General features: G+C 34.7%; 2 protein-coding genes and 1 long non-coding RNA gene across 5 annotated transcripts; 2 read left to right on the plus strand and 1 right to left on the minus strand.

The window, feature by feature from the left end:
• The first annotated feature begins 718 nt into the window (after positions 1-718).
• LOC103515121 lies at positions 719-9,236 on the plus strand. Its single transcript, XM_008480043.3, has 6 exons — positions 719-748; positions 1,210-1,329; positions 5,854-6,970; positions 7,208-7,627; positions 8,351-8,508; positions 8,882-9,236. The coding sequence occupies exons 1-5, from the start codon at positions 719-721 to the stop codon at positions 8,476-8,478; spliced, it is 1,815 nt and encodes a 604-aa protein (XP_008478265.2). The 3' UTR covers positions 8,479-8,508; positions 8,882-9,236.
• A 1,810-nt stretch (positions 9,237-11,046) lies between these two features.
• On the minus strand, positions 11,047-25,493 carry LOC103515127 (AP-1 complex subunit sigma-2). Of its 3 annotated transcripts, none has more exons than XM_008480050.3 (5): positions 25,182-25,464; positions 19,555-19,733; positions 18,196-18,304; positions 17,773-17,910; positions 11,047-11,369 (listed from the first exon to the last, which is right to left on the minus strand). In XM_008480050.3, exons 1-5 carry the CDS (start codon positions 25,182-25,184, stop codon positions 11,325-11,327), a joined length of 474 nt encoding a protein of 157 aa, XP_008478272.1. In that variant the 5' UTR covers positions 25,185-25,464; the 3' UTR covers positions 11,047-11,324. The 3 variants fall into 3 exon arrangements, with proteins under 3 accessions (XP_008478272.1, XP_008478269.1, XP_026683723.1); XM_008480047.3 differs by lacking the exon at positions 11,047-11,369 and adding an exon at positions 14,068-14,454 and having other exon boundaries at positions 25,182-25,463; XM_026827922.1 differs by lacking the exons at positions 11,047-11,369; positions 17,773-17,910; positions 18,196-18,304; positions 19,555-19,733 and adding exons at positions 21,676-23,349; positions 23,548-23,589 and having other exon boundaries at positions 25,182-25,493.
• Positions 13,546-14,389, plus strand: LOC113469907. Its single transcript, XR_003393175.1, has 2 exons — positions 13,546-13,740; positions 13,914-14,389. It is a non-coding gene; the product is annotated as an uncharacterized LOC113469907 (long non-coding RNA).
• Positions 25,494-25,995: the final 502 nt, after the last annotated feature.

The raw sequence follows: 25,995 nt of genomic DNA on the forward strand, positions 1-25,995 counted from the left end.
AATTTGGCGTTCTTTCACAGTTGTATAATAAACGTATTTTACATTTCTATAATATTCTCCTTTTTACACTTGAATTTGTTTCTTTGTTTCAGATGATGTGGTGGGTGATTGGTGGATGATATTAAAGTCCTCCCTCCGCAATCCATTCATCAGGTAATGTCAAATCAGGAATTGATTAGATTAGAAATATGCATGTTTTTCTGAAAAAAATGAAGGATACATAATATGTATGAGCAAATAGACAGAGAAGAGAGAGAAAAAAAAGAACCGAATACATCTACAACATTACTTAATTCTTAAAGTTTTGTAAGTACCTAAATAAAAGCGGCCAAACTTTTTTCGACTTGGCAGGAGTGCTACCGGCTCCTCAATCAATCTGTGAATTTGAAAAGAGAGGATCCTTTATTAAAGAAGATGGCTAAAAGCTTAAAATGCTGTTTAAATTTAATTCTCGTCGATGAACTAGAAATGGTCATTTGATCATCTAACTGCTACTGCTCGCAAAACCAGTTCTTTCGGTTTCTCTAGAACTGGTTTAAAAAAATCCTATCATAATCATCATCTACTTGCGCAAAAGTATTTGCAGACGTCTTGTGAATGTCATCAGTTATATTGAAGCAGAAGATCTTGAATTGAAAATGAGAAGAGAAGCAAAAGTTCAATGATAACTTCTTCTCCAAACAGTCGTATTCAAGGATACTTTGGACTTTCTATTCGCATGTTGTCAACATTGGCAACTGACTCCGAGGTATTTTCTTTTGATTCCGAGAAGTTCTTATCAGGACCATCTTCAACAGGAAAAAAATGGCTTGATCAATCTGCCTCTCAAATTCACTTATTAATCAGTTTATAATCAAGAGTCCTGAGCTCAACGGCGCAGTGCGCTAATGACAAAGGTCTTTTTTAAAAGAGGGAACTGTAACTACTAAAGTCCCATCATCCCGAAATCGAGAAGAAGACGACAAGATCGGAAAAGCCTTACTGGGAACGTACCCCATCTGTTCAATATAAAGTCCGCCCCGGAAGGTAATCGAACCACGACCTAGAGCTTACAAGGCAGTCGCACTACCTTCCCAGCTAACTAGGCAGGTTAAAAAAAATTAGAGTTACCTGATCATGTCCTTATTCCTAATTTTCCAAGATTACTACAGCTGTCTTCAGATATAAGGTCTTCACCTTACACTAATCTTTTTGTCCTTTCTTCCACAGGCCCAATCACCAGCTGACCTTAAAAGAAATGCCCTCCACCTTTCTGTTGCCACTGGCAGTGTCGATGCAGTCGCTAAAATCCTGTCCACTACCAAATTGGACATCAATGCAACTGATTCTGTAAGTTCAAACATAACACTATACCTACCTATGTAATCTTTACCAATAATGTAGCCACCAAAAGACATAAAAGAAAAAAAATGTTAAAAAGAAGAAAAAATGGCTTTAGGAGCAGCCAGTTTTTGCATCCAAGGCTAATCACTTTTAGTGTACGTTCATCATTGGAAACAGCAAGGTAGACGTATTTGAAAGCTATAAAAAGACATCTGGTGTATGGCGTATAATATTGCAGCTTTCTTGTAGACTCATAGGTAAATACATAACGTACCTACATTGTGTTGAAAGTACAACCGTAGTAAAAATGTCATGAACAAATTTTTATTGGAAAATCCAGACAAACATATAGGCATGGATTTTTTCCCCTTAATGTTATACCGCATCGCATCGGTGTATTTGGCACCTCCACCAAAGAAGAAATTCCTAGTCCCTGCATTAGCGTATTTCTGTTTTAATTTTCCAACTGATGTTCGTCCAACAGATGAGATTTTAGTTGTACATTCGACACATCCACCGAGAAATAACAATTATGTACCTACATTTGGCACATCCACTAATAAATAACAATTATGTAAATTATGTACATTTGGCACATCCACTATTAAATAATAATTATGTACATTTGGCACATAAACCATCTTTCTTTCTCTTTTACGGCCCTGCATTTGGCACATCCACTATTAAATAATAATTATGTACATTTGGCACATAAACCATCTTTCTTTCTCTTTTACGGCCCTGTCTGATTATAGTGATTACAAACCTCACCCGGCCGATGTTATCTATGTTAACCTATAGATCTTATCAAGGTACACTAAATTACAAGTGTGTACATTCTCCGTATCTACTTACAGTAGTCAAACACAAGTATCTGGATTCTTTCTGATTTAATTTGATTCTGGTGCGTTCTGCTAATGGATTCTTACAAGATAAATAACGAGGAACCAGTGGGTATGTAAGATACAAGTAGCTAAATGTAGCACAAACTACTGATTTACTGAAATACATTTCAACTCCTCGATTTAATGTGTAGCAAGAGTATGTGTAAATGTTTATCTATGTACGTCGTGATTAGAAGATAAGTATAGTAATACAACTAATATACGAGTAGCTAAATGTAGCACAAACTACTGATTTACTGAAATACATTTCATCTCCTCGATTTAATGTGTAGCAAGAGTATGTGTGTTCTTTTTCTTCGGTATACTGCGGTTTTTGTCTCTGAAGGGAAGGGAAATCGACTTTTCTTCGTTATATTGAGGATTTCGCTATATCGAGGTTCGTTATATCGAGGTTCCACTGTAGTAGGTAAATACCGATTATAACCCTTGAATCCGTTTTGAAATTAGATAAAATCAATGATCAGTTTAAGTCAGTAGATTTTACTCAGTAGGTAGTTAATTATACTGAACACATATCGCACTACCTAGAAGTTCAGTGATAAGCACAATGAATTTAAAGAGTCTAACTGAAAATGCTGATTGTTCAGAGGTTATACGGTATCAATGAACGTATGAGTATGAATTCTAGAATTAAGAAAGGATGTTGGGCTTGGATGCTCCACTTTTCTGTTCAGCCCAATCCGGATGCGTCTGAATATAATTTTCAAGTCGGTACAAATTAGTCTCAAGTTGGTACATTATGTGTGAATTTTGATGTGAATTGAAGTCTGGTAGGGTTCATAGAACTTACATGTCGATAACTTTGAGCCTTTAAGCTCAATAAAAGGTTTTACTCAGTAGGTACTTAATTATACTGAACAGCTGAACACATATCGCACTACCTAGAAGTTCAGTGATAAGCACAATGAATTCAAAGAGTCTAACTGAAAATGCTGATTGTTCAGAGGTTAATAACCCTTGAATCCGTTTTGAAATTAGATAAAATCAATGATCAGTTTAAGTAAGATATAAAGGGATCTTCTTCGAAAGATATCTAGTTGGTCGACGAACACGAAACTGCCCCAGTATTATATTAAAGTAAATGTATACGTATACCTATGAGTTGTCAGCACCTATCTTGGTCCCAGGTTGATACCTCGTTCACTCGTTGGATTCGTCTTCCATTACGGGTTAATATGACTATCAAAACGGCACCAGCATACAATAAAGCCGAGAACAATACAAACCAATTCACACCATTACAGACGTCCGGATATCTCACATTGTAAATCATCATGCTACAATTGGTTGGTACATCTCGGACATATTCTACATTTCCCCACGGAATCATTTGGGACAGGTTAAATGAGATGTGAATGTGCCTGCTGAACATATATAGCTATTTACTCAAGTAATATGCCTCATAATAGACGGTACCTTTAAAGAGTCTCAGCTAATAATAAGTTCCTATCTCTTTGAATTAATTCCCTCATCAGCCCATCTCCTAATAATAGTTATACAACAACTTCTACTGGTTGAATCATTCTCCCCGACGATGAAAAGTAATAAAAACTGTCCTCATTTCCAAGCAAACATTTTAATGCGGATTTCACTGGCACACTTACACCCAAAAAATTGACATGGATTTGTGCATGAAATTAAAATAACTCTCGAAACATGTTTAACAGCTCTCACACGTCACTAACACCTTCATACTTTCATCGCAAGAACAAGAGGACGTGTTAATCGTAAACCTAATCAACCGTGAACAAAGACAATGAAACCGAGACCTTACATTAAGAAGTAATACAACTCCATCGACCTGCTGTTAAATACATAGTTTATTTCCACGTACACATAGGTCTAATCATGTTTAACAGCTCTCACACGTCACTAACACCTTCATACTTTCATCGCAAGAACAAGAGGACGTGTTAATCGTAAACCTAATCAACCGTGAACAAAGACAATGAAACCGAGACCTTACATTAAGAAGTAATACAACTCCATCGACCTGCTGTTAAATACATAGTTTATTTCCACGTACACATAGGTCTAATGGGCTATGCTTATACATGTAGTTTTTATTAGAGTTAGTTTGAAGGTTTTTAACGTCTAGAATTAGGATTTAGTCCTAATACACAAATTGTTAGGGAAAGTGTGAGTGGTTTAACAGATTGGTTAACGCGCGTACTTCATGTAGTTTTTATTAGAGTTAGGTTGAAGGTTCTTAACGTCTAGAATTAGGATTTAGTCCTAATACACAAATTGTTAGGGGTACTTGGCTATGTATCATGTTCAATGACTTTAATACTAGGTACTCGTACAATAAATAGATAGGTACCTACAGATGATGTGTAACTATAATTTATTTATCTAGGCACATAATTATGTTATTATTTGCCTATTAAGATTGTAACATACTGGACACTGCATAGAAACATTGCCTTTCATCCTTTCAATCTCAAATGTGCGCGTACTTAATAAGTATTAAATTTCTTCGTTACGAAAATATGTTCAGAAGAGATAGGCAATGTGTAATAAAGTTATATTACTTTGTAAATTGGTGTACATTAACATTTTTGAAACAAGTCAATGATGCGCTCTGAAGAATGTTCGAACGAGAGGTTTTTTATGTGGAGACATTTCAACATTATTTCTGGTTGGAGGAATTCTGAAAAAAACATAATGCCAGAAATCACCTGCGAAGATTCTAACGTACTTTCGCAACACTAAACACTATTTGTACCGTGTCTAATGAGATGTGAGAGGATGTAAAAGCTGTTGTTCTGGATGGCGTAGAAAAAAATCTTGCGAACCTATTTGCTCCACTTGTTGCATCATAAAGTTATGTCAAGCATAATCTTCGCTTCAATCTGATACGAATCTACAATCTACCAGACTATGTACGTGATCTTCCAAGATAAATGAGCGAGTCACCTGTATGACAAACATGCGAGCCATTTCGAACCCAAGTAGGTACCTAGGTTATGGTACCGAGGTGTGGACAAAAAACGTCCTGGATTTGTAATCACACGTGATGTCAGCGCATGCGCAGAGCAAAACACGTCACCGGCTTTTTTTCTCCAAGTCAGCCATATTGCAAAATTGCGATTAATTTTCCAAACATTTTAAAGAATTTAAAGAAATTTGTGTTTTAATTTTAAGTATTAAAAACTAAAGACAGTTTATTTAAATTTCAAATTATAATACCTATAGTGACATTTTATACTCTGTTTTCATTCATTTTTATTAGTAAGAACTTTCCTAGAGTTTATTGTCAATGGCCTCTTACATGTAAGATGAATGAAAGTTGAAGTTTCAAACACCACAAATATTTTTCGTTATTATTGTATTCATGTTCATGATGAGGATTGAGGAATGATTGGGTAAGTGTTATATTATGTTTTAATACCTAGGTAAGGTACCTATTGCCTAGGCATATTTTGTAGGTGTAGCCATATAGTACCTACTTCCCATAGAAACCTATATTGATAGCCATTTTCACGCTCTTTTTACTTATCTACCTATTGTACAAAGTTGATTTCACAATACAGATACAGCAAAATGAGTTTTTATTCCAAACAAAATATGAGTAAACTATAACTATTATGATATAAACCAAGTTTCTCATTTCTGTTTACAGTACGGAGATACACCACTACATACCAGCGCGCGCTATGGACATGCTGGAGTGACCAGGATTCTCATCAGTGCTGAATGTCGCGTCTCCGAACAGAACAAGAATGGAGACACTGCCTTGCATATCTCTGCCGCTATGGGGCGTAGGAAACTCACACGCATTCTCATTGAGGCGGGATGTGATGAACAACTACTTAACAAACAGCAAGAATCTGCCAAAGACATCTCGGTTCGCAAAGACCTCAAGGAGATCATTGCTATTTTCAACAACGCTGCCTTTCTACGAACAGAACAGAAGAGAAAATCCGCAGTATCATTCTCAAAGAGTCGAAATAGCCCGAGTCGAGATAAAAATAGGGAGAGTAGAAATAGCAATCGAAGTAAAGACAGTCGAGAAAGAAAGAAGAAACATAAATTGGCATCATCACCCATGGAGAATGGTAACCCTCCGAACTGGTCACCTTACGGATGTCATTATTCTCCAGACCCTGAAGAATTCCCTCAACCAAAAATGGACTCCTTGCCTCAGGAACCTCTCAGGAAAGGAGAGCAGTACTACCTAGATCTAGCAGGAAACATTAGAAAAGGACCAGTCGGGGTCGGGTACACTTGCTATTGTGCTCCTTTCTTCCGCCATATTGAAGCTAAAATAGAACAAAGCAAGAAAGAGTTAAAGGAAAGTCTAGAACATGCCAAACATAGTCTCAACAAAAGAATGAATGATCTAGAGGAGAGGGCGAATCTACGAGTCATGGATAACGAGAGATCCATCTGGTTAAAGTCTCCACCAATTAATGGAAATGAAAGTGGTCCAGTATCCCGAAGTAGAAGTCTAGAGATCCTCATAGATGATATCAAAAACTCCGATAAACCCAACACCATGACAAGTGAGGCCAATCTGTTAAGTCAACGGTTACAAAGTTGTAACTTGGATTCTAAATTGTCACCCACAGCAAGGAATAGTGTCCTAGAATCAATATGGCGTTCTCATCGGTCTTCTCTTCAAAACTCAACCCTGGATATGGCACCCAAGTTAAAGATGACACACAGATCAATGCATGATATAAACCTATCTATGTCACCCGAGGAGAGATTAGCCCGCTTGTCCGAATTTAACAAAGGTGAGTTCCATCTACTACATAACATTTTGATAAGGTTTTTCAGCACTGTCAAAAGAGGGTAAGGGTGGAAAAGGAAAATTCAAAGGAAGCTAACATAACTTAAATGTATCACCATAAGACATATTTTAAAGTATTGGTGTATTGGGAATATGACGGCGCTCCGCCCCGCCAAATCAAAACAGCGCTACTAGAGATATTCCTTCAATTTCTAACCAATACTTTTCTTTTCTTCTCCAGGCAAAGAATCCCCGGAATCGGGTTTGGTCAGCTCGGAGCCTAGCAACACCACCACCCACACACCGGATCTCACTCAAGAAGAACTGCGCAAGTCTGTGCACGAGATCGTCTCCAAGTATCGTAACGGCAACCCGAGTCACAGCCACAATAGCCTGATGCATGATCTATGGCTTGATAAGGATGCTCAGATGAGTCTTCATCGAGCTCAGTTCACTGAGTTGGGACGCCAGGAGGGAGAAGGCCAGGAAGGAACTTGGAGAAAGGAGACAGGAGGAGATCTCTCGGAATCAAGTGACGAAGAGGATGGGGAGAGACAGAGGAGACGTGGCCCTTACATTAGCATGTCCCTGGAGAACAATGACTCTGGTTATAGCACGAAGATCTGCAGCAACTCACAGGGACCGTCACCCTCACTATCGGGTGAGTACTTGGCTCGATGACCCAGGACCTTGAAAATTATAGTGTAGTAGTCACGCTTCATAAGTATTTTTTTCCAAGTTGATAACGTCACAAAGTCTAGAGACTCTGGAAGTACATATGTACCTTTGTCTGAATTCAGTAGATCACACCTTAATCGAATCCAAGTATCCCATCATTAAAATGTTCACCAGAGCAGATCTGCCACTCCAATATCAAATAAGAAAACTGCATATGAGCATTGAGCATGGTACTTGTTATAATAGAAGGATTTAAATTTTCCCTAGTAGCCGCAGCGGGGTGTGCTGAGTTGCTTACTGGCGTAACCTAAACAATACCTAGTACCGATCTGCCACTCCAATATCAAATAAGAAAACTACATAATTATGAGCATTGAGCATGGTACTTGTTATAATAGAAGGATTTAAATTTTCCCTAGTAGGCGCAGCGGGGTGTGCTGAGTTGCTTACTGGCGTAACCTAAACAATACCTAGTACCTACGTTGAAGAATCTTATTTACCTGTACACCTACTTAATTATTCGCGAAGTTCTTTGACTTTTTTATTGCTTCATAACATTACGGACTGAGGTGTAGGAGTCAAAAAGTGCCAGTTTACCCACAAAATTAATTTGACTCCGAACTTTCGAATTTTCTCCTTTTTCCATTTCTCACACCAGGTGAAACTTTCAACGCTTTGTCTAAAGTACTTTTTTTATGTATTTCAGTGAGATTGGAAACGGATGGACTCACAAATGGCTCCTCCCCATCCCCCTATTCCCTACCCCCTGAGGATACGACCAAAATATTGAGGCTGCCACCCACGGATTTGACACGAAATGCCAGTTTGGTGTGAAACCCCAAAGCAACAGACGTCCGCTTCAGGGTCGACTAATATGGTCTACCTATACCTACTGCAGGCTACTGGCAATTCTCGAAAAATGAAATATCTGGGAACTTACGAGCATAGAAAACTCGTACATGGCTAGTTTGATAGGCACATTTCGAACGCTTCGGTCAGCATGCAAAAAATACTATGTATGGATAGGATTACCACGATTCAAAACATTGCCTAACCCTAACCTTTACCTTTAGCACACCCACACAATCATGACCTTTACGTGGGTATAACAAGCCAATAATAACTCCATACATGTTATTTTCTCTGGCACTCGAGCCCTAATGCCCATACTTAGTTCAAGTACTTGGCTATGTATCATGTTCAATGACTTTAATACTAGGTACTCGTACAATCCAGGGTCGATGAATTTTCGATCCTAAATACTTGGTTCAAACTTCAAAGCCTCCCTACAATCTGACCGATGCGATGCATGCAGAGCATCTAACGTCGCGTCCAAAAAAGACAGAGACATCTATGAACAAAATGAACATTTTTAAGTGCCTTTTCTTGGATGGTTTTCTAGGTACATATTCATATTCTTCAAAAATTAAATGTAGATCCTATAACTGTGGTTTTGAAATATCTAATCAACTTATCATCATCATTACATAACAGTCCAAAGAGGAAAAAAAAATCACCTGAACCTCGTACTCATAACATGGAGTCATACTTTTAGCACTTTAAAGAATTATTATTATTATAAGACGCTGACAGCCATGTAGCTAAATGTAAAAAGTGGGCATCTAACGTCGCGTCCACAAAAGACAGAGACATCTATGAACAAAATGAACATTTTTAAGTGCCTTTTCTTGGATGGTTTTATAGGTACATATTCATATTCTTCAAAAATTAAATGTAGATCCTATAACTGTGGTTTTGAAATATCTTATCAACTTTTATCATCATCATTACATAACAGTCCAAAGAGGAAAAAAATCACCTGAACCTCGTACTCATAACATGTAACATGTCATGTTATGAGTACGCTCATAACATGGAGTCATACTTTTAGCACTTTAAAGAATTATTATTATAAGACGCTGACAGCCATGTAGCTAAATGTAAAAAGTGTATACATAATTATTTTAAATTTTAGATTAGGTACAATAAAATATGTAATGTAAACAAAATATTGTTAAACTTTTTTATCAAGCAATATAAAAAGAAATTTTATTTTTCCAATTTTATTTATTTTCCAATGAGTCTATTTCTTTGTTGATTTACACAGTTGTATTTTCATAGGTACGATCCAATAAATAAATAAAAATAAAACCTGAATAGCACATGATAGAAGCGATTTTGATTAGATAGGTATATATCTATCTACAGGGTGTCCCAGTCAATAAATAAATAAATAAAAATAAAACCTGAATAGCACATGATAGAAGCGATTTTGATTAGATAGGTATATATCTATCTACAGGGTGTCCCAGATGACTGTATTTTGTATTAATCCGAACCCTATACCTATTGTTATCTCGTTCTTAAAAAAGCATGCAAACATTAAACTTTATTATGCATTCAATTATTTTTGATTTTTAAAGCGGATATTTTGGCAATATTGCGATGCGCGGTTTTTGCGGTTTCCGAATTCCGCGAAAACCGCAAAAATTCGAGTGAGTAGTCAATTGTACTTAAAATTTACCGTTGAAAACGAATATGTAATAAAAAAAAAATAGGGGTTCTCAAATCCAAAGTTGGCACCCAATTCGCGGACTTCGCGAAATTTTTTGCGCATCGTAGGGGTTCTCAAATCCAAAGTTGGCACCCGCAATTCGCGGACTTCGCGAAATTTTTTGCGCATCGCAATATTGCCAAAATACCCGCTTCAAAAATCAAACAGTTAAGGGGTTTTTTGTTTTTCGAAATTTCAAACAGGCTCCGAGAAAAACAATTTAAGCATAAATTCTGGGACACCCTGTATACTAAGAAAACAAAACAGCACAATACAAATGAATTGGAATGCAAAAAACAAACGAATCTTAACATAAGTACACAAGCAACAAAATCTTAACCTAAACAAATAATCTTTGGACGGTGAAAACTAGTCTAGTCTAGAATTATTCAACGATGAAATTTTACAGTAGATAATCATGTACTTTTGTCAAAGTACCTACATAAAAGCGAAGAAGATGGGCCCGTCCCTCCGGGAATTTTTTAGCCTGTAGTTTACTCGATTGTGGTTAAAGAAAATTAGGACCTTTGTACTATTATTACTCGCACTGCGTGTTCGGCAGGTTGCGTATACGGTCGCGCTGCGCGCTCCTGGGGCTTCGCACGGTTGTGCATGCGGTCGCACTTTGCGCTCCTTTGTTTACGGTCGCGCTGCGCGCTCCCTATTACTACATAATGTATGTTCCTACAGCAGATCTGCCACTCCAATATCAAATAAGAAAACTACATATGAGCATTGAGCATGGTACTTGTTATAATAGAAGGATTTAAATTTTCCCTAGTAGGCGCAGCGGGGTGTGCTGAGTTGCTTACTGGCTCAACAATTATTTGAAGGTATATCTCCCGATATGGGTCTATGAGAAAACACACATTATTTTGTTTTGACATTTACTTGAGTGTAGAATCTCAAAGAACGTTTTAAACAAGCATAAATTTATTATGCTTTTATCTGTAAGCAATTACTGGTCTTTTGATATATCAATAACTATAACCTATTATAAATAATTAAGTATAATTAATTATGATCTACGTTAGTCTATAGATAATCCTGAAAAAATACTGTATCTGTGAATGGAAATTCATTAGGTGTGGAGGGAAAGTTTGAATTACCTCCCATTCAATATTACTCAGCCTAGTCCATGGTCTTCAAATATCCCTTGGGGTGTTTCTTCCTGAAAATAAACGGGGAATGAAGAAATTTAATCATAATAATGAGAAAGCATCCGTGTTAAATTTGAGATTCATTGATAAATATTAGGTAAGGTACCTAGTAAGAATTTATTTATTAAAATTCAGAAATAGACAAGTTTTGTGATTCAAAAATAAGAGGAAATATAAAATATAAATTTAATCTTAGATTAAGTAGCTCCTAAATTCCAGAGAGGTTTGTGGTGTCATATTGGCTTTTTTGAAGCTCTAGAAGAGCCCAATTCTAGCTATTAATGATATCTCTCTCTCTCCCTCTCTGACAACTCAAGTTTGGCACACTTTAAAATTAATACGAAATAAGTCAACCCCGCAATCGAGCCTTTTGATGAAAGAAAGTAGAACCAAATGTCTCTACCACACAAACACTTACGGTCTATTCAAAATTGCAAATTGAGGTAACTCGAAGAGAAATAAATAAAGCCCATTCTTCCTTTACGTACTAGTAGTATCCTAGTATATCTATATGTTCCAACTAGGTAGAAAGAAATTATGGGTCTGAATATAAGTAATTTAAATATCACTTTTGTAGGATAACTAAATAATCTAGATCCATACGGACAACCACTTTGACACTATATCTAAAATTGTGAGATTCATAGGTGCATTTGAAAAATATCAGATACTAAAGTTTACATTTCTTATCTTATGCCTAATGTGCATTTCATTTCGAATTCAAAGTACTTAAGTAGCATTACTTAGACAGAGTAGAAATTAAATCCATCTCATTGTAATTGGAGTATTAATAAATAATTACAGACCTAAATAACTATCATGCCTTCTGCAGGAAAATAGTGAACGTATATTATTTAACACATAATGTGCAAAAAGAAATTGTTTTTCTTATTGCTGAGAGGAGTTCAAGTCCAGTTTTGCCCCTGAACCAGGAGCAGGCTTTGAAAGTTTTTCAACTTTCAAATAACTTGATAAAATGCAAATCGGATAAATAGTCTGGAATTGGAAATACAAAATAGACGTCAAGCTACAAGGAGAAATAAATAAAGCCCATTCTTCCTTTACGTACTAGTAGTATCCTAGTATCTATATGTACCAACTAGGTAGAAAGAAATTATGGGTCTAAATATAAGTAATTTAAATATCACTTTTGTAGGATAACTAAATAATATAGATCTATACCGACAACCACTTTGACACTATATCTAAAATTGTGAGATTCATAGGTGCATTTGAAAAATATCAGATACAAAAGTCTACATTTCTTAGCTTATGCCTAATGTGCATTTCATTTCAAATTCAAAGTACTTAAGTAGTACCTATTACTAAGACAGTGTAGAAATTAAATCCATCCCATTGTAATTAATAAATAATTACAAACCTAATAACTATCATGCCTTCTGCAGGAAAATAGTGTTATACAAATTATATAATTTAACACAATGTGTTAAATAATATTTGTATAACATTATGTCATAATGTTCAAAATACAATAATTGTAATTATTATTTTTCTTATTGCTGAGAGGAGTTCAAGTCCAGTTTTGCCCCTGAACCAGGAGCAGGCTTTGAAAGCTTTTCAACTTTCAAATAACTTTATAAAATGCAAATCGGCTAAATAGTCTGGAATTGGAAATACAAAATAGACGTCAAGCTACAAAACATACCAAGATTACCAAGGAACAAAACGGCAAGTAATATACTTAGCGCAAAATAAATGTAAGCCTGAATAATTTTGATTTTTAGCAACACATGCAAGTTAGAAATCACTCAAGTCCAAGTACGTTTTAGAGAATAATACGAATAAAAATAATCAATGATTTACTTATGATGAGCTTATATGTATGTCTACATCTGTCTGAAATCTACTTTCAATGACATTGAGTATATGTTTATGGGCTATATCTATTATACAAACGTATTTTTTCATGAAATGAAAACTTTGAAAGTTCGGAATATGTTCTAAACATACTAAAATTCATTTAAATACTACCTAAAAAATAAATATACATGTCAAAAAAGGGGAATAATTGAGTATATAAATATATAGGTATAGGTAGATACAATTAGATAGATACTTAATTTTAAAAATCTCAAATAAAAAATAGGTGTTGAATTAAAGAAAAAAAATCTCAAAATACAAAGTAAAAAAAGTATATACGATTAGATAGATACTTAATTTTAAAAATCTCAAATAAAAAATAGGTGTTGAATTAAAGAAAAAAAATCTCAAAATACAAAGTAAAAAAATGGAATGTTCTCTTATTACAAAAGTAGATATTATTAAAATCAGACATAAGAGCGAAAAATGAAAGCCGGATTTTAGATCTGTCCTAATCTTAACAGAGATTATTTGAATCGTGTGTCGTAAAATACATTAAAGGTAGATTGAGATTAATTTTATGTGAAACAAAGTAAATAATACAAATAATATCACTAGATTATATCCCTATATATCAAGGGAGGGGAATAGATTACTCTGGGCGCATTACATTCTGTGCGGCACCAAATTTGAGTCCAGTAAAAATTATGTAGTTAATATCGCATACATAAAAGGTAGATTGAGATTAATTTTATGTGAAATAAAGTAAATTATACAAATAATGTCACTAGATTATCTCCCTATCTCAAGGGAGGGGAATAGATTACTCTGGGCGCATTACATTCTGTGCGGCACCAAATTTGAGTCCAGTAAAAATTATGTAGTTAATATCGGGTTTGAGATTCAAGGAATTTGTATGAAGTAGATATGTATATTTTATTATTCATATTATTTTATTATTCATTCACAATAGAGAGGGCAGGATTATAAAACTGAGGAGTATATATAGGGGAAGAAGTTGGACAGATCAAAACATCAAATAAAAGTTGTATCGTTTGCCTTCTTCTTTTGTAGATAAAAATTGCCAGCATACTTCAGTGGTTTAGAAAACGACTGTTCAACATTTCAAGTCTGATTTTTACCCCAACAAGGGAGTGTTGGATAATAAAATATATATGACGATTGTGAGTCTTGGATAATTCGGTGGTTGATTATCCACATGTTTTAATTTCAGAGAAGTCCAATCTCTCTTAGTGCACCTTCAACGGCTTCATCCTGTAAAACACGAGAGGGAAATATTAACTACACCTTCCTCACGATCTTATACTATTTTCTACTTGGTTTTATATCCCAAAATTCCAAGACCACTAGGAAAATAAAAACAGCAAATGAGTTATTAATATTAACTACATTACACTTTATTCTGATGATACAGGTAGCTACCTACTGATACCCAAAAGGCACAGTCCCTTTTATTTGCTGGATAACAAGCATCAACTGATGAACAAATATAGGTACATATATGTAGAAGTTATGCAATCCACTTGACACGTAGCCTACCCAAAAAAGTATGAGTCTAAGCAGGCCTAATGGAATCTGCCCACTCAAAGAGCGAGAGAGAGAGAGAGAGAGAGTTATGCCATTAAAGCTTAAAATGTATTTTTTCTCTCAAAAAGGGGGTACGTAATAAAAATGTCATTCCTTCTCTTCTGTCTTTTGGAATCGGCTAAATTCATCACAAAACCTAACGACGCGACGCAAGAAAAGTAGGTAAGCCTGCTGTAGCATTGAATAACTTTGAAAAAAGACAGAGTGAACAAGACGTAGCCTACAATGAAATGGATCTTCTTTAGCAAATATTTTAAAAATACAGCTAATACATTTCAGCTGTTAAATATACGATTTTATTTGTTCATCAGTTAACGATTAATGGTACCCAATTGATCTGATAAGTGATTATGGACCAGACATAAATGTTAATCATGGTGAGATCGAGGATCGAGGTACGTTCAACATAAGGTGTGTGAACAAGAGAAAGAAAATAAAAACACCTTCTGTTGTTTATTAGTTGAAATAGTTTGGATTATTATAAGTACAATTTGTGCCATAAATTTCAAACTAAGAAAATAAAAAATAACCTATTCAAAATAAATTCGAGATTTTACTTTTGCTGGCACCTTTTCCACATACAGGGTGCGGCGCGGTAATTTACTTTTTTTGAAACTTCGATTAAAGGCTGTTATTCTTAACTGATGATTAATGCTGAATTATTATCAAGAAATGTTGGAAATTTGATTTTAGGAAGGTTTGAAGAGTCCACCATTCAAATGACGACCGCCATTGACGATTTCTGATATTTCGCTCTACTTTTCCAACATTGCAACAGGTATGCGGCCTATTTCGAGATAAATATTGTGCTTGAACTCTTCAATCATAAGGTGTTATGGACAGAAGAGGTGATGGTAATAGAAATGACAAAAATCTTCGAGTGCTGGGTGCTGGTACACGAAAATCTCTCGGTCGAATTTAACATTTAACGCTACTCCGTATATAATATTTATTACAAAATAGGTAAGTAAATAAGTATAATGAAAGCCTACTAGCTCATGATATATTCTTAGGCAAAGGGCAAATTAAGTTTAAAGCCAATTTTTGGAGTTGGACTCTTCAAACCTTCATAAAATCAAATTTCCAACATTTCTTGATAATAATTCAGCATTAAACATCAGTTAAGAATAACAGCCTTTTTTTTAATCGAAGTTTCAAAAAAGTAAATTACCGCGCCGCACCCTGTATATGTAGGTGCAAGGTGAAAAAAATAGGTAGGTACCGACCATTTCAATTACATGTTCTTCAGAAAAAAAAACTATGTAGGTAAAGATGAATACGCCTACGTTTTGAATTATTAGAAAAATTAGAAGTACGGTACAGAAAGTACAAATTACTATGTAGGTAAAGATGAATACGCCTACGTTTTGAATTATTAGAAAAATTAGAAGTACGGTACAGAAAGTACAAATTAAAATTAGGCATGTACCTATCTGAACCTTTAGGGTAGGTTCATTATTAGACAATTCCAAAAGTGGAATGTATAGGTACTAATTTTCAGTTTATAACAATGGTTCATAATATTTTCTTTTGCCTACATTCTTCTGTTTATTTTTCCAAAAGTGGAATGTATAGGTACTAATTTTCAGTTTATAACAATGGTTCATAATATTTTCTTTTGCCTACATTCTTCTGTTTATTTTGTATTAATCCGAACCCTATACCTATTGTTATCTCGTTCTTAAAAAAGCATGCAAACATTAAACTTTATTATGCATTCAATTAATAATAAAAATGACAACAATAGTGTATAAAATCAACAAGCATGCTACAAGGCCCTCAAGCTTTAGATATTAGATGTCTTAGATAAATAACTTTTCCCATTTCTTTAAGAGCTGGTGAAAAGAGTGTACCTGACCTATTAAGTTAAGATAAATATCAGCAGAGGACAAGAGAGGTATTTTTTATTTATCAAAGGATAGTAGTAATTGAAAACAATCATCAGACCCAAATAGGTAAAAATTAACTTCATACATCGTGTAAACACGACACTATACCATTTATAATATATAAAAATTTGACTTGTTTTATGTTCATTTGCATCTCCTATTAAATAACCCATTACCAGTTATGGTAGAAAGCTGAAAGAACCGACAGCCGTTTCATATACGTATCCATAAATAATCGTATATCAATATTTTATTTAAATTCGAAATGAAGTAATATGACTACTGTATAAGACTATCTATCTATTAAATAGGAGTAATAATTTAAAGTATACCGCACATGACTAAAATAATAAAGTAAATTTGGTAAGCCCACTGACTCATATGGGTAAGTTATTATCTAAGACTATCTATCTATTAAAAAGGAGTAATAATTTAAAGTATACCGCACATGACTAAAATAATAAAGTAAATTTGGTAAGCCCACTGACTCATATGGGTAAGTTATTATTAGAATCTTTTTCTAAGATTTTCTTTCTTACTGTAAATCAAACAAAAAAATAGATATGACTTAAAAATAAATAAACGAAAGTAACAATTTGCGAAACATTTTAAAAATGTCTTCCAATATTTTCAAACTATAAAATAAAAAAATATAATGAAAAGTCTTTTTAATAAAGAACAAAGTGAGATCTACTTGTAGAACATCTAGGAATAAATAAATAAAAATCTAACCAAGCTAATAATGTATTGAAAAAATGAAAACGATTTTTGAAAAAACAAGGCAAGACAAAAAGTGGTAATGGTAAAAAGTTCCTAGTCTCATTTAAATAAAAAAGCTTCCTTCAATATCAAATTAAATGATTAAAACATCAGACTTTAAACGTCATCTATCTATGAGATGTTGAAAATAATATTCACGACAGAGAAAAATGAAATATTTCAAATTTAAACCTTTCATTTTGACCAAAAGTTCATCCACCATAATTTAAATGAATTATATCCTCTTTTATCAAATCAGACTAGGAATTGTTTACATTACTGTTAGGAGAGAGGGCTTTGAATTTCAAAGCTCAATAGCAGTATCTCCATCACTCACCTCTTGCAATAAATCTTGAGCCGCTATAGCTTTAAGTACATTCTTTTTGCTGGTCTCTTGAATCTCTCCTCCCAAAAGTAACTCGTCCAATATAAAGTAGGCTTTTTCAAAGTTGAAAATTATGTCCAATTCGCAGACCTAAACATAAACACGGAAAAATTAAGGATTACTAAGATTTTGTATAGGCACTATTTAAGTGTATTACTCAAAACAAAATCATCTTTCAGAATTGTTTCATTATTTTTGGATCAGACTTGAGATCTTCAAAAAAAGGCTGGTCATGGGATTGGCCTCAGAGTTTAGACTACAAAATAGTAATAATCTGTGTACTTACACTTCCAAAATATTTATCTAGTAATTCCACGTATCTATGAATTATCTCGATAGTTTAGACTACAAAATAGTAATAATCTGTGTACTTACACTTCCAAAATATTTATCTAGTAATTCCACGTATCTATGAATTATCTCGAGAGTAAGGAGTTCGTTGTCATTTTGTTCTATTGCACAACAGAAATACAGGCTGGCATATCTGAAATGCAAAGTAAAATCAAGATTCTCAAGGATAAGTTTTCCCTCATTGACATCAAAAGCAAAAGAACTATATGCGTTTTATAGCTATTCATAAATTTCCAATAATTAAATAAAAATTTAATCTCATCGAGATTAGAACCTTACATAACAGCCCATTATTTACTGTCTTTGGACCTTTATACATTTGAGAGCAATAAATTAGGGGCAAGAATATTGCTAAAGATTTTGATTTTTCTAATTTCCCCCGAAGATTTGTTTAATACTTAGGAGGTATCAAAAGAAAGGTAATTTCGTTGACTTTTAGAAACTGTGTTTAGTTTTGAAAAAACTCGTGTCGTTAAAAAAAGAAAATTAAAAATGCAAGACAAGTTCAAAATAAAGGAAAACATCGAAGTTCAAACTCAATGAAAATCGGATTATTAATTAATGCATGATTATGAACTTTTTTCACACAAGAGGTGGCATTTAGTACCTCATGTTCCATTCTCAAACTTGTATGACAGCCTACATTCGGTTCACACAAGAGGTGGCATTTAGTACCTCATGTTCCATTCTCAAACTTGTATGACAGCCTACATTCGGTTCCTCATGAACAGGATGAGGTTCTTCCCCCTCTCTTGTTTTTAACGTATTTCCATAAAAAAAGGTCGCACGAGCTCGGGTGAGGAGGGAGGAAAATCAAAATGGGTGCAAAACTTTGTTTGAGCATTAGTCAAAAATTCACTACTTTTCATGCCACCACAGCGAAGGCTCGATGTTGCGGGGTCCACGACTACATTGTAACAAAACCTTATTCTGTTTTGAACTCAGTGATGTTCATGACGTATTTCCATAAAAAAAAAGGTCGCACGAGCTCGGGTGAGGAGGGAGGAAAATCAAAATGGGTGCAAAACTTCGTTTGAGCATTAGTCAAAAATTCACTACTTTTAATGCCACCACAGCGAAGGCTCGATGTTGCGGGGTCCACGACTACATTGTAACAAAACCTTATTCTGTTTTGAACTCAGTGATGTTCATTTCAACGAGCTCCGACAAGATATAACAAAGTTATGGGCAAATCAAATTCGTCAAGTAACGCTGGGTCACCCTGTACTTTCTATAAGTGGGTTTACCTTTTATACACAATTTTGACGTCTTTCCATTCAAGAAAACTGCACATAAGCTCCGACAAGATATAACAAAGTTATGGGCAAATCAAATTCGTCAGGTAACGCTGGGTCACCCTGTACTTTCTATAAGTGGGTTTACCTTTTATACACAATTTTGACGTCTTTCCATTCAAGAAAACTGCACATCTTTGGTTTTCGGGCGAGAATGGTTGTGATGAGTTCCCGAGTGATTTTCTTCTTCAGCTTATCGGGATGTGCAACGTACCACTTCTGAAGTCGGAGTTTACCTTGACGACTAAACAACAACATGAACTGCATCTATAATCGAGAATCGAGTAAAACATATTATATTCATTGTGACTATTATTTATGTTTGGTACATTAATACACTTTAAAGGTGTGTCAGAACATATTTGACCGGCCTGTGGGGAAATGGAGTGGATGACAGAGTTGTGGAAGCGTATTTGAGGGTAATTATGCAGAAGTCACGTCCGTGGAAAAGAAAAGCTCCTTTTTGTATTTAACCTAACCCTATAATAACCAGGGTCACTGCTTGATTGTGCCAGTTTTTAGTAACTGTAAGGAATACACAAAACAAGCGGGGTCCGTCCCTCCGGGAATTTTTTTTAGTCCGTAGTTTATTCGATCGTGGTTAAAGAATACCTATGTACCTACCTAATTTGTTTAATATTCAGTTTATTATCATTCTTTTTAGTAACTGTTAAGAATATCCGAGAGAAAAATCTGAAATCTGAATGTGTCCGAAAAATTTCTGAGATCTGAGCTATTGGAAAATTCTAGGCTGTCCAGAAACTGGCCGAAAAATATCACAAATTCGTGAGAATTCGCGACACGGCCGTCGCGTCGATCGACGAGGTGAATCTATGTTATCGAGGTAGTGTGGACGTTTCAGTCGACATCGATCGACGGCCGGTCAACTATGTGACACCTTAAGATATTAGAGCATACATTCAGTAAGTACTCGTACATTTTGTGCTTATCAATGGATAACAACCTAATAGGTCAGAGATAAATGTAAAGATATAGGTAATCAAACAATACCTTCAACATTAATATCGATCGGGAAGTGAACCTTTTTAATGTTGAATATGTGTTACGATTATTTCCCACTGGCTGGAACATCCTATGTTTGCTGAGGTCACCCGTCCATTTACTGATCTTCCTTTCAGTTGCTTTAAGGTGAGCACAGATTTGAGCGCCACGCCACAGTGACGCTGTGGAAACTCACTGTGATGTGTGATCATTGAAATTTGCCACGTGTCACCAGTTCGAATACACATCAGAGTTTTTTCCTCCAAGTTAAATACATAGAATCTAGTATAACACCAACCTATGTACCGACAAGTAGATACACATTATGTATAACTAAAGTAGGTAGATAAACTAAGACAACAGAAAATATTAAAGTAAAAACAAGATAAGTTTAATTCTTCTTTATTACCGACAAGTACACATTATGTATAACTAAAGTAGGTAGATAAACTAGACAACAGAAAATATTAAAGTAAAAACAAGATAAGTTTAATTCTTCTTTATTTCAAAAGTAAAAATAAATTTGCCAAAAACGGTGCAGCTAAGCTATTATCTACAGAATTTGATACTTATTTCTAATAAAATGAAAAAAATAAATAAACTTCTTTAATAATACAGTGTCCGCGATATGACACCCTTGTTAATACAGGGTGTCATTTATCAGGAAAATGAACAAATAGGGTTGTATTTTCGGGAAAGTTTCGAAAACGGAACCGATGACGCCCCATCTTGGATTTTGTATGGTTTAGTTCCGTTTTCGAAAGTTCCCGAAAGGAAATTACACCACAGATTTAATTAAAGTTGATAGGAATAATCTGGAAAGGTGGAGAAGAATGTTTTATATTTATAAAGTGAACAAACACAACATAATATGTATTAATAATAATAAAGCGTCTAATGAATCCATAGACCTTCTCATGTAAAATAAAATAGGTTTCGCCTGGATTTATGTTGTTAAGTCTGTCCTTTAAACAAGTAGTTGTTATGTACCTACCTACCTACCTACCTATTCAGCAGAAAGGATTAAAAAAACTGTATTTACCAAAAAGTTTCAGAATCTTTATGAAATAACAAGTTATTGTGCCCATACAAATTTTAGAAAGAAGAAATTTGAATATAAATTTCTCATTTTCACTGTTCAGCAGAAAGGATTAAAAAAACTGTATTTACCAAAAACTTTCAGAATCTTTATGAAATAACAAGTTATTGTGCCCATACAAATTTTAGAAAGAAGAAATTTGAATATAAATTTCTCATATTTACTGTTCTTCATGTCACAGTGTTAAATAAAAACTCGACTTGTAAATCAACTAACAGATGATCCATAAGAGTCTTGTTTCAAGTCATCTACTTTATCTGTTTGTTTCGTGTTACTTTCATTTTCAGATTTATTTTGATTAACAGAGTCAGCCATAAAAAATTCTGGTAACATAAAAACTGAATTTACTAGATTTTCTATCGCAGGCCTAGAGGGTTGTGCATGCACTCTGAGAAAATGACGACGAAGATTTTTTTCTTTTCCAAATTTTTTATGACAGTTATCACAAGGGTACGGCAATTCTTCAGGTGGAAGTCCAACTTTCTGTTCGTGCATTTTGATCACATGCCTTTGACAACTCTGTTTGGTGGCAAATGTTTGAGGACAACCCAATGGACAAACAAAGTGTGACTCTTCGTTCAAATGCTTCTTTTTAAAATGTTGTAAATAATTTCGCGAGTGTTGAAATGTTCTATTACAATCTGCAAAAGAGCATAATATTAATTCCTTTTCCCATCTAGGCAAATGCTTACTGTACATGTGCTCTTCAAGAAAAAATTTCCTTTGGGTTTGGAAATTACAATGATGACAGATATAAAGCAAAGGATGAAAAATGCTGTCATGTTTTCGTTTATCATTGTACCTATCGAACGTTGCTCCATAACATTCAGGCTCCTCACAGATCCAAGTTCTATGACCTCTCATGTGTCTATTCTTCTCAGTGTTTGTAGTGAACACTAAATCACATTTGTCACATTTCAATAGTTTGATGCCATGCATTTGGTACATATGTGCATAATAATCAGCCTGATAAAAAAATCGTTCAATACACACATCACAAGTGTATCGCACCCTACCACCAGAAATGTGGCATTTTTGAAAATGTTTCTTCATGCTGTACTTCGATTGAAACTTTTTGAAACAATTTTCCTGGTCACAATGGATGGTAGCAAATACATCTGGACTGGACCCATGAGCTGCTGCATTATGTCTTCTTAAATGTTGAGCTGTTGTGTAGGATTTACCACATGATAATATAGCACATACATATTGTCTAATATTGTCATGGATTAACATGTGCTTCTTAAGTCTATCAGGTCTTCCAAAAGTCTTGCCACATTTGGGAAAAATGCAGGGGAATTCTCGCTTGTTTGTCCCAGTTACTTCCATACTAGTATCACCAGTGTTGAGGGTGACAGGTTCTTCAGCAGTATTCTTAAAATGGATAGTGACTTTGTCCTCAGTAAAAGTATCACCAGAGCTGAGAGCATTGCCTTCCCCATCATTAAAACTATCACTGTTGAGGGTGGTAACTTCTACTTTATTGGCATTACCATGGGTTAGCAAATGTTTTTTAATTCCATCATGTCTCTTAAATATTCTGTTACATCCAGGGAAATTACAACAGAATTCTTGTTTCTTTGGTGCACTTTCATCAAAATAATCATACAGCATTTCAGAATCAAGAATGACATGTTTCTCTACTTTAACCACAACATTTTCAACTTTCACCTCAATATTTTCCTTTTTTTCATCAATTTTCATTTCATTTCCTTCTTTGTTTTCATCATGGTCTTCACCACAGTGTTCTGCAATCATGTGATCCTCTTGGTAGTCTGTTGCCTCTGAATTGCCAATTTTCATTTTATTTCCTTCTTTGTTTTCATCATGGTCTTCACCACAGTGTTCTGCAATCATGTGATCCTCTTGGTAGTCTGTTGCCTCTGAATTGCCAGTTTTTATTTCATTTCCTTCTTTGTTTTCATCATGGTCTTCATCACAGTGTTCTGCAATCATGTGATCCTCTTGGTAGTCTGTTGCCTCTGAATTGCCAGTCACATCATCTGTGGCATTGTCAATGTCCTGAAAATGTCACAATACGACATTCAGATTGCAGGTAGTGAAAAATTCAGTCAGATTCACAAAGACCAGGAAGAACATAAATCTTGCAGCAAATAAAAGCAGCAAATTGCAGCTGATAAAAGTGATCAAGATAATATCCTCAATAAATTTTGATTATGATAAATCTTAACACAGTTAGAAGAAGTTTTTACTTGTTGGTTTATTCAATTTAATGCTGTAGCTTCTTTCTTAGCATCATGTATTTTCCAAGTTTTTTTTAGATCGGAATTTCTAGTTAAATACTTTCGAAAACATTGAACACCTAACAAAAGTGTTGGCATATTACTTGCTGCTTCTACACAAGTGGAACAAAGATCAAAGGTGTTGGCCACAGCAATATGTGATTATATGTCAACAATTTTTTCTGAATATGAAAGTTATGATGAAATTTTTGTTCATTTACATGCATTTTTATAAATGTTCCAGAAACAAATGTTACACACCATGTGTTAAGGATCCAGTTTCAAGTGATATCAATTAAAATAAAATGCTATGAAACTCAGCTGGGATTGAACGTACACTGTTCTTTTTGCCAGGTAGGTAACTGCCTAGATTACAATAGGTGGAGGTATTTTCCTTTTTGGATATTGAAACAAAACCAGTTTCCTTATTAAATTCACTCTTGGGCATAATAACAAAACCACATTGGCTAAAACATGATGCTTCTGTGTTTTAAATGGTTATCTGAAAGCATCTTGGTGAAATTTTGGGTACCTGACTATTCAGAAGCCATGACAATGATAAAGAAAGCTCCCTTTTGTGTTTGACCTAACCCTATAATAACACTGGTCACAACTCTTTGTGACAGCTCCTCTTTGAAGCAATTTTCCATTTACATGACTTCTGAAATTCTGAACAAGTACTGACTACTGAGATGTTTTCATGTGTGGGGGTCTGTGGGTAGGTAAACACCATAGAAAATGCTTTAGCAGCCAACCAAAATGTTGAAGTTGAAAATTCAGATCTCAGCAAAAGCAGTTTTGTATACAACAATACCCAGAAGGGAATTGCTACACCTAATGTTACAAAAGCAGGTGGCTAATGGTTTTGTATTGCTTGATTTTATTTGATTACCCACCACCAACCAAAATGTTGAAGTTGAAAATTCAGATCTCAGCAAAAGCAGTTTTGTATACAAAAATACCCAGAAGGGAATTGCTACACCTAATGTTACAAAAGCGGGTGGCTAATGGTTTTGTATTGCTTGATTTTATTTGATTACCCACCCGACTACTGAGATGTTTTCATGTGTGGGGGTCTGTGGGTAGGTAAATACCATAGAAAATGTTAGCAGCCAACCAAAATGTTGAAGTTGAAAATTCAGATCTCAGCAAAAGCAGTATTGTATACAACAATACCCACAAGGGAATTGCTACACCTAATGTTACAAAAGCAGGTGGCTAATGGTTTTGTATTGCTTGATTTTATTTGATTACCCACCTGCTCACAAGACAGTTTCAACTAAACTACAGATGGCAAGGATACATATAGTTTAGCTGTGAACACTATGGATAGGAACATACTACAGACAATAAAGTAACAATAAAACTTACCATGGTTTGGTCTGCTCTGAAACAGCAGTTGAACTTTGGAAACTTTCTCTCCTGGATAATATATGACAAATTGGACTTATTTAGCTTCAGAAAACAGTGGTCTACTGTAATAAGAATGAGGTAGTTAAGCAATCATTTCGAATTGAGATAGAGGTAGAGGAGTTCACTAAAAAATCTAAAAATGCTAGTATTGCTAGTACTGCTGGTAGCTGGTAGGTACTTACTATTCTTACTAATCCTATTACTTAACGCTTGGACGTTTTTAGTATTTATCTGCCTATCTAATCTAATATTTTTTTTTATGAGGATTTGAGGATGCACACGGGGTTTGGGAATCAGCCAGTGGAATCAGCTGATAGAGAAATACACCCGGCAACGCTGTAAAACAGTAAATAGTAGAATCTGCGACTTCCACAGACGCGCGAGAATTTGAATTTTCTTTCAACTTAAAAAAAAAGTTTGATTTAAATAAATTTAATTATTTTTCACCCAGAACCAGAAACCTACCTAATTATTTTGGAAGAATTGAAGAAATTACCTTGCCTTTTAATTCTTCCTACCGTTCATTGTATTGAAAAAAAAAAGTTTGATTTAAATAAATTTAATTATTTTTCACCCAGAAGTCCCAGAAACCTACCTAATTATTTTGGAAGAAATTACCTTGCCTTTTAATTCTTCTTACCGTTCATTGTATTTTCTCTAACCGCATACTTGGAAACACATTCACATCAGAAACCATCAAGAACACAAATCTTCAGTAGGTACACACCAGGGTACCACTTTTCAAATATGTCTACCCTATTTAAATTCCTTC

Source organism: Diaphorina citri, unplaced genomic scaffold (genome assembly GCF_000475195.1).
Source record: "Diaphorina citri unplaced genomic scaffold, Diaci psyllid genome assembly version 1.1 scaffold1283, whole genome shotgun sequence".
Lineage (NCBI taxonomy): Eukaryota > Metazoa > Arthropoda > Insecta > Hemiptera > Psyllidae > Diaphorina > Diaphorina citri.